The sequence below is a fragment of the Dipteris shenzhenensis genome, chromosome 20 (assembly GCF_047967505.1).
Source record: "Dipteris shenzhenensis isolate YYH24624 ecotype China chromosome 20, Dip_SZ_1.0, whole genome shotgun sequence".
Lineage (NCBI taxonomy): Eukaryota > Viridiplantae > Streptophyta > Polypodiopsida > Gleicheniales > Dipteridaceae > Dipteris > Dipteris shenzhenensis.
Genome location: NC_141615.1, coordinates 43,538,469 through 43,547,966, shown reverse-complemented (window position 1 = coordinate 43,547,966; position 9,498 = coordinate 43,538,469). Strand labels below are relative to the sequence as shown.

The 9,498-nt window shown below is 46.5% G+C and overlaps 1 protein-coding gene across 1 annotated transcript; it reads left to right on the top strand.

Annotated features, from left to right (window-relative positions):
* The first annotated feature begins 1,030 nt into the window (after positions 1 to 1,030).
* On the top strand, positions 1,031 to 5,599 carry LOC147889703 (putative pentatricopeptide repeat-containing protein At3g47840). The gene is made up of 2 exons (XM_087391164.1): positions 1,031 to 1,109; positions 1,162 to 5,599. Exon 2 carries the CDS (start codon positions 1,330 to 1,332, stop codon positions 4,078 to 4,080), a length of 2,751 nt encoding a protein of 916 aa, XP_087247290.1. The 5' UTR covers positions 1,031 to 1,109; positions 1,162 to 1,329; the 3' UTR covers positions 4,081 to 5,599.
* Positions 5,600 to 9,498: the final 3,899 nt, after the last annotated feature.

The window sequence follows — 9,498 nt, the reverse complement described above, 5'->3', positions numbered from 1 at the left end:
TTAAATGCTATTACTAGATGGCAATTTCTAGTACAACCAGCAGCAGCAAGAACAATTCATCATTCACAAGGATTAACAATGGACTATCTTGCATTTGATCCTTTATTCATCAAGACACATGGTCTTACATACACAACACTTTCACGTGTTCGTGATCTAAAAAATCTATTTCTCATGAATCCACTGGAGCCTAAGCACATCAAAATAGATAAGAACGTTATAAAAGAAATAGAACGATTGAGATCACTTTGAAAATGGATTCTACAACAAATAAATCACTCTATAAACGAATCCACACAAATGACATTGCAATCTTTGAATACTAGAACATTTTCTTCGCACTATGAAGACATTGTTGCTTACAAAAGCATGATGAGTGCAACAATTTTGTGCCTCCGAGAACTTCATTGCCAAAATAATGATTCACTCTCCCTTAAAAATTTCACAACTTTGCAATACATCAATGGGGTTGGAATGGCAACATGTTATAAAAACAATGTATAATTACAAATGCAAGAATACATTACAAAAACAAGGTGCGAGTGTTTGTTGACTATATTCAAAACGTATGAAGGTTTAAGTTTTGCAATCATTACTGTTTATAAACACCCTTCCTCACCACAATCAACACTCATTAATATCTTGGAATATATGATTTTGAAATTAAAAAATAATTTCCCAACTACAATCTTAGGAGACTTCAATATTCAATGTGACAACTCTTCAATTTCATCACAACTTCATAAATTCATGACAAAAAACAATTTCATACAATTAATAAAAGAACCAACAACAATTCATGGTTCCACAATTGACCACATATGGAAAAACACAAACCATAGCAACACAACATATGGCACAAACTTCATATACTTGTCAGACCACTCACTTCTCTATACAAGCATAAATTAAATTCGGCAAGCCTATTGAATGAAATTCATCTTGTTCAATGTATGGGAGGACATACTTTGGGAGTCCATGAGCCTTGGGCATGCCCACGGGCGAGGAAGTGAGTAAACACCCAAGGTGCCTTTTGCCACCACCTCAGCCTCACAGTCAATGAGCCCATGCCCTCGTGAAAACTTTCAATTGAGGGGAAGTAGTGTTCCGTTGATGGAGCTGGAATTCAATCCAAGTATGGAAGCTGCTGGCTCAACACAGAGATAGTACACAACATGTCAAGCTATTCAACGAAGGTTGAAAGGAGGCGTGCTGCACTGTCCTCTGAGGTGATGCTTCCTCTTTTGGCAATGGGCTTGTTTCAGTTTCTGAAATCACTGAAGGATGCGCACTCTTCTGTAGCTCCATTTGCCCAGTCTAGTTACGCCCATGGCACTGCTCCTCTGCTGCCTTTCCACGCCTCATGATGGGATTTCTTTAGAGAAAATGCAAGCACACAGAGTAGTTTATTGCTCGCCTGCAAGCTTGAATGTCTCAAATAGGGCAGGCCCTCCGGCTAGGCATACAAAAATAGACATTGGTAGGCATACGGGATCGTCTGCTGAACAGGTGCTAAACGAGCTGGGAACCAGCAAGGCCTGTCTTACACAGTTGTTACATGGGCACCATCAGAGAAACGAAGACTGCGTCCCTGAAAGCATGAATCTCCAGATTCTCTGTGAGCTGGGCCAAGAGACGGACCAGGCTACCTATGCCTCGCTTCTGAGGCGTTGCACCACTGCCAAGGCCCTGTCTGAGGGCAAACTTGTGCATGAACACATGAGCGCCTGTGGACATGCTGGCAACAGATTTCTGAATAACCTTCTCGTCCTGATGTATAGCAAGTGTGGAAGCTTGGAGTATGCACGTGCTGTGTTTGACAAGATAGTCTGTCCGGATTTGTACTCTTGGAATATAATGATCGCAGCGTCTGCCCAGAATGGGAGCCTGGACGATGCATGGGCATTGTTTACAGAGATGCCACAGCGGGATGTGGTCTCCTGGAATACCATGATCACTGCGTGTGCCCGGAATGGGCATGGCAAGCAAGCCCTGCAACTTTTTTGTCGAATGCAGGACGAGGGCTTTGAGCCAAACAAGGTCACCTTCATTTCCGTTGTGGATGCATGTGCTAGTGTCCCAGCCCTAGAAGAGGGTCGACTGATCCATGCTAATGCTGCTAGCAAAGGATGGGAGTCGGAACTTGTTGTGGGGACATCCCTAGTCACTATGTATGGCAAGTGCGCCAGTTTAGATGATGGAAGAACAGTGTTTGCTGATATGCCACAGCGAAATGTGGTCTCCTGGAGTGCCATGATCGCTGCCTGTGTCCAGAATGGGCATAGCAAGGAGGCCCTGCAATTGCTTGGGCAAATGCAGGCTGAAGGGTTTAGACCAAACAGGGTCACCTTCATCTGCATTGTGGATGCATGTGCTCGTGTCCCAGCCCTAGATGAGGGTCGAGGGATACATGCTACCGTTGCTTGTGACGGATTGGAGTCAGACGTGGTCCTGGGGACTGCCCTCGTCAATATGTATGGAAAGTGTGGGAGCCTAGATGATGCATGTGCAGTGTTTGCAGAGATGCCATGGCGGAATGTGGTCTCTTGGAACACCATGATTTCTGTGTGCGCCAAGAATGGGCATTTCAAGGAGGTCCTGCAGCTTTTTGGTCAATTGCAGGCTGAAGGTTTTGAGCCAAACAAGATCACCTTCATCTCGGTTGTGGATGCATGTGCCAGTGTGGCAGCCTTAGAGGATGGTCGAGTCATCCATGCTTCTTTGGCTCGGAATGGATGGGAGTCGGACGATGTTGTACGGACCGGTCTCATCAGTATGTATGCCTTGTGCAGGAGCCTGGATGATGCGAAGGCAGAGTTTGCAGAAATCCAACAGCGGGATGTGGTTTCATGGAGTGCCATGATCGCCGCATGTGCCCAGAATGGGCATGGCAAGGAGGCCTTGCAACTGTTTGGTCAGATGCAGGTGGAAGGCTTCGAGCCAAACATGATCACCTTCATCAGCATTGTGGATGCATGTGGCAGTGTAGCAACTCTAGAAGAGGGTCTGGGGATCCATGCTACGGTTGCTGCTAACGGATGTGAGTCGGATGTTGTTGTGGGAACAGCCCTCGTCGACATGTATGGCAAGTGCAGGAGTGTAGATGATGCAAGCGCTGTGTTTGCAGAGATGCTACGGCAGGATGTGGTCACCTGGAATGCCATGATCGGTGCCTGTGCCCAGAATGGGCATGGCAAGGAGGCCCTGCAACTGTTTGGTCAAATGGAGCTGAAAGGCTTCCTGCCAAACAAGATCACTGTCATCTGTATTGTAGATGCCTGTGCTAGTCTGGCAGCCCTAGAAGAAGGTCGAGTGATCCATGTTACTGCTGTTTGCAACGGATGGGAGTCAGATGCTGTTGTAGGGAGTGCCCTCCTCAATATGTATGGAAAGTGTGGGATCTTAGATGATGCAAAAGCAGTGTTTGGAGAGATGCCACAACAGAATATGGTCTCATGGAGTGCCTTGATTGCTGCATGTGCCCAGAGTGGTCATGGCAAGGAAGCTCTGCAATTGTTTGATCAAATGCAGGGTGAGGGCTTCAAGCCAGACAGGGTCACCTTCATCTGCGTTCTCACTGCGTGCAGTCAGGCAGGTCTTGTTGCTGATGGGAGGAGATACTTTACGTCTATGACCAGAGACCATGGCATAAGCCCCTCATGGGAGCATTATTTGTGCATGATTGATCTTCTTGGGCGAAGAGGACTGTTAGAGGAGGCAGAGGACCTGATCATCAGCATGCCTTTTGAACATGTCCCTCCAGCATGGTTGAGCTTACTTTCATCCTGCAGGATACACAATGATATGGAGCGGGCTGTTCGTGCTGCAAATATAATTCGTAAGTTAGATCCAAGGAATGCTTCACCCTATTTATTGCTTGCAAATATCCATGCCAACACAGGCAGGTGGGATGGTGTAGTGAAGACGATAAAGCCAATGATTGATAATGGCGCGATGCAAGTTTCAAATGGCAGTTGTATTGAGGTGGATAGTGTGGTGCAGGAATTTGCTTCTGGGCATTCGCCACACCCTCAACAAGAGGATGTATATGCAGAGTTGCAGAACTTGATGGGCATCTGAAGGAGGCTGGATATGTAGCTATGCGCATGGCGCTTCATGGTGTCTGAAGAAGAGAAAGAAGGCGTGGTTTTAAACAATAGTGTGAGACACGTTAGGAAATGTTCAGAGATGTGGCCTTGCTTTTTAAAGCCCTACCTGTGCAGCAGAACATATTACCAGCGTCACTAACACTTAGGATCGTACCAATAGGAGATTCGTGTACAGAGGTATTGCAATAATAAATACTTACAAGTCTCTATGTAGTCAGCATGTAGGCAGCACAACAATCATGTATATAAATGTCCACAGATATGGACAATAGCAAGCATTAACTGTCACAAAATACCCCTCAGATGGTACCTCACATCTGTAGCCATGCTGCCACACATATACCTCAGTTGGGTGATAATCTTCCCCAACTCCTGCTAGTACTACCCCTCTGCTGCGTGCTGTATCTCGAGCTGCAGTGGCTGAGGAGAGGTCAAAATGTTGGTGTCTTTCTTATCATCAAGGCGTTTCTCTTCAAATATCAAGATAGATAACTTAAGTAGGGATTCTGGCTTTGATACCATTAGAAAACGTTCAGAGATGTGGCAAGCTTCATAAAGCTTATCCACGCAGTGGAATTACCTAAGGCACTGGCACTCGTGCTCATACCAATAGAAGATCTGTACAAAACTAATGCAACCATGAACACTCATTGCAGTAATTGCATCATGGGAGATCATGACGTGTGAGGATGTTGCAATCGTGAAACAATGGAAGCTATTCTTGTTGGAAAGGTCACCTTTCCATTTGTAAGCCCCCAAATGAGGAGAGCATGAGGGAGGGAGACCTAGGGCAAGATTTTCCCAGAGAAAAGAAAGAGAGGAGGCTGCCACATGGGCAGCACTTCAGAGCAAACAAAGGCGCGATCATCCCATGGCAGAGGCGCAATTTGGCGAGGTGTGTGGCTAGGATTGAGGCCTGCAACAACAGGACTAGTAGATAGTGATTGGTATGGGCAAGATTTGAGGCCTGCAACAGGGCTGCTACATGGCAGAGAGTGCAGTCTACAAGGGCTGGGCTCTGCATGGTACAAGAAGGCTGCAAAAAGGCCGTGCCCTGCCCTTAAATAGGGCTCCCCTGGCGGTTATGAGAAAGTGAAGAAATGAAGAGGCTGGCTGGTCGGTTGGCCAACCAGGTTGGCCAGCACACAGTTCCAAAAGGAGTCCCCATAGCCCCATAAAAAGGGGCTGGTGGGTCAGTTCGAGTCCAGTTTAGTCGGCCAGCAGGGCTGGCTGGTCGGTTGGCTTGTGGGGACATTTAGCCCTATAAAAGGGAGGCTTCTACATCCAGCAGTTCAGCAAGCAGAGGAGCAGAAAGGAGCAGCAAGTGCCTCATCGTTGGGCCTACATCTAGGAGGCAAAGGAGGGCCAGAGGTGCTGTAGACTTAGGTCACTTGGGGCTGAAGCCTAGGCTGTCTACAAGGACAGCAAGATAATGAGATCTTTGGACAGAGAGTCTACATACGCTGGAGGTGGAGCATGCGGGCTCAGAGATAGAGGTACCAAGCAGATAGTAGGATAACCTTTTCGTAAGATCAGAGGACCTACAATTTGGTGGAACTATGGATCTGTCTTTTGTATTGTGTCCATAGCTTTGGACGGAAATATATTGGTTTGGTGGATTCTATATCTGGCTTGGATGACTGTCTATTTGTTAGTCTGCACAACACATGTATATGTGGAGCACATTAAGTAAGGAAGTTTGTGATTCCACCCACACAACGCATTGTGTGAGCTCCTGGTATCAGGCTTCTGCTATGCGTACCCTTTGTTGGTTGATTTCTAGCATGGTATGAGAGCCTAGATAGGAGGCTCACAAGTGAGGGAGCTTGAAGGCAGGGACCTTGCTGAAGGACGACCTTGATTGAAGGCTCTATGGAATCGACTTTCACAACTGAAGGATTGTGCCCTTGCGAGAAGGAGGGTGACTCAGGTTTAGTCAGGTGTGTAAAGAGTTCTTATCTATAGATGGTGGTGTTTGCTTTTCGGTTTTGCTGTGTGGTATAGCAGTAGAGACGTCGATTAACATAAGCCTCTTTAGCCACTGGTCTTTCTTCCTCCTTCATTCGAGTTCCTTCTTTCACTACCTTTGGAGAGTCCGAGAAACTGGATGGGACCAACTATCCTATGTGCAAGGTGAAGATCCGGAGTCATTTAGTGGCCCAAAAACTATGGAAGTTGACAACTGGAACAGAGGTGAAGCCGTAGGATGTGTTGGACAAACAGGGGAGGATACTTATACTAGTAGATGGCAATGAACTTGAAGCGTGGGAGAATAGAGATGCCCAAGCCTTGGCCTTGATTATTGGGACAACGGTGGACTCGGTAATTTCTCATAACCAGATGACTGACACGTCAGTAGAGGCGTGGGTCATTCTAAACGATTTGTATAAGACAGATAATACATCCCAGATCTTGACTCTTCAAAATCAACTCTACAACATGGATATGGATGAGGGAGATTCGGTTCATGACCACTTGATGAAAGTCTAGGTGGTGATAGATCGACTAGCATCGGTTGGTCAAAAGGTAGACTCAAGCCAGTTGGCCTCGACGGTACTTGAGATGCTACAACGGAGTTTCAAAAGATTTGTTACGACTATGATAGCAAGACAGAGGACCAAACCTCCGACCTTTGAAGAGTTGGGTCCTTTATTACTACAAGAACATGCTTGGGAGAAGCTCTAAAACAAAGACAACGACGACAAGGCGTTGCTGACAACGGACAAAGCCAGCAAAGGACAGGGCAAGCCTAGCGGTAGTAAGCCCAAGAAGGATTCTGGAGATGAAGAGGACACTTTTTGTAAGAAGAGGGATAGAAGAAGAAGTGTTTCTATTGTGATGAGCCAGGCCATTTTGCGAAGGATTGCAAAAAGAAGGCGGATCAAAAGAACAAACAGTCCGACTTAGATTTAGATGGTGAGACAAAAGCTTTGACTAATGTGGTAATCGAGGAACTATTCTTGGTGACATCTCCATGTGTTACTGAGGTCAGATATGCAGACCTAGAAGTCACAGTGAAGATGTCTGATATCCACATGTGGGCAGACGGGGAGTCAGAGGCCTTTGTGAAGGTGAAGGATAGCAAGGAGTGCTTAAGCTCTTCCATGTGCTTGGCTATTGATATTAACATGAGGGTGGATCCCATGGAGTGCCCTAGGGTTTCAAGTTTAGATGGATGCTGTAACTTAGAAGAGGGAATTATAGGACTACACAGGTCATTGGTATGTGCCTCCATGAGGTGCATGGTTTTGCTTTCAGAGCAAGCACATAGGCATGATGATGTTTTGGTATTTACTTGATGTCATTAATTTGAGCCTTTATAGCATGCTGTAGAGAGAATGTGCTCTTCATGTATCTCATGAAATGGGAGACTGGAAGGAATGTGCCTTCGTGGAAGGCGGAAGGGCAAGCGTGGGTGTTTCTTCAAATCTTGGAAGTAGATTGTTGAAAGGTGATTATGGACAGGGTGTACTGAAGCTAGAAGAGTACTTGCTTGAGAATTCAGAGAGAGTTCATGGTTTAGATTATATGGAGATATTCTTGGGATTTCATTTCTCAAGATGGTTGTTGTGTTGCAGATCTGGCTAGAAGGAGGGCGGGTTGAAACAGACCTTGAGAGCATGGTGCTTGGAAGACTCTAGGTTGTTCACTCGTTATGAGGGAGATAGCTGGGAAGTGGCATCTAGATTGCTCAAGCTCGAAGGCGGGAACATGACTGAAGGTGGTGGTGTCATCCGGTGCTACCTTGGATGGACCTATGTACCAGGGTGGTTTGTTTGTGCAGGACCGGACTTGGCGGAGCAGGAGCCATTGGTTGAAAAGCCAAGAATTGGAATCGACACCGGATTGTTCCAGAGGTTTTCATCATGGGAGCTATTGGAGCAACTTCATCGACGAGTTGGCATTTGGCCGAGATGTGCCGGTCAAGGGGGTGTTAAAAAGGTCACCTCCTCACTTATAAGCCCCTAAATGAGAAGAGCATGGGGGAGGGAGACCCAGGGCAAGATCTGCCCACAGAAAAGAAAGAGAGAGGGCTGTCACACGGGCAACACGTCACAGCAAACAAAGGCAGGATCATTCAAGGTAGAGGCGTAATTTGGCAAGGTGTGTGGGCAGGATTGAGGCCTACAAGAGGACCAGCATATGGTGATTGGCTATGGGTAGGATTGAGCCCTGCAACAAGGCTGCCACATGGCGGGGAGTGCAGTCCACAAGGGCTGGGGCCTGCATGTTACAAGGAAGCTGGAAAAGGGCAGTGCCCTACCCTTAAATAGGACTAGGCTGGCTGGTCAGCTAATTAACAAGGTCAGCCAGCACACAGCCCCAAAAGGAGTCCCCATAGCCCCATAAAAAGGGGATGGTGGGTCAGTTGGAGGGCCAAGAAAGTTGGCCAGCAGGGCTGGCTGGTCCGTTGGCTTGTGGGGGCATTTAGTCCTATATAAGGGAGGCTTCTATGCCTCATTCTACATCCAGCAGTTCAGCAAGCAGAGGAGCAGAAAGGAGTAGCAAGTGCCTCATCCTTGGGCCTACACCTAGGAGGCAAAGGAGGGCCAGAGGTGTTGGATACTTAGCTCACTCTTACAAGGGCAGCAAGGTGCTGAGATCTTTGGACAGAGAGTCTATATATGCTTAGGAGACTTCAACTCCATGTAATTGCTTTATACTTTTTGAACTTGCTAGTACCTCACAGTTTCTGCAGTATCGAGAAAGAAATGCCTCATTTTCTTTTTAACTTTTCGAACTTCTTTTGGCAAGCTTAGAAGCTTGACTCCACCATCGTTGCTAACGTGTGCAAGGGGGAATTCCTTAATGAGGTCCAATTTCTTCCATGGATGCTCTAAGAAACTAGCCTGCTAACTACCTCCAAGGACTTTGAGCATGTCTTCGATCATCTTAATGTCAATGTGGAGTATAGTATTCCCACAGACATTGTATCCCACGTTCATGTCCACTTCTCTCAGATTTCTAGGGACTTCATTAAGAATTAAGAGTGGACGTATTGGATGTCGTGATTGCAACATTAGTTTGAGTAGTGGAGCCATGGATTTGCAGAAGAGCTAGCTAGAGGGTATTGGACGTTGGAGTGCCTCTAAGAGTTCCATGATCAACATGAGAAACAAAAGCTGCAAGAATAAGGCTTGTGAGGTGCAGGGATTACAAGGACTAAGTTGGAGGGAGAGGAGTAAGCAAGAGAGAAGGCTTGTAAGGAGAAGTAAGATGGCCAAAATGGAAGATGGTGCATCTCTAGTTCTACATTGGTATGCTATTCTAGTAAGATGGCCAAAATGGAAGATGGTGCATCTCTAGTTCTACATTGGTATTCACCATAGTGGAGGTAATCAGCCACCTTGATCGCATTCAATTGGCTTAATGGAATGTGGTCACTTAT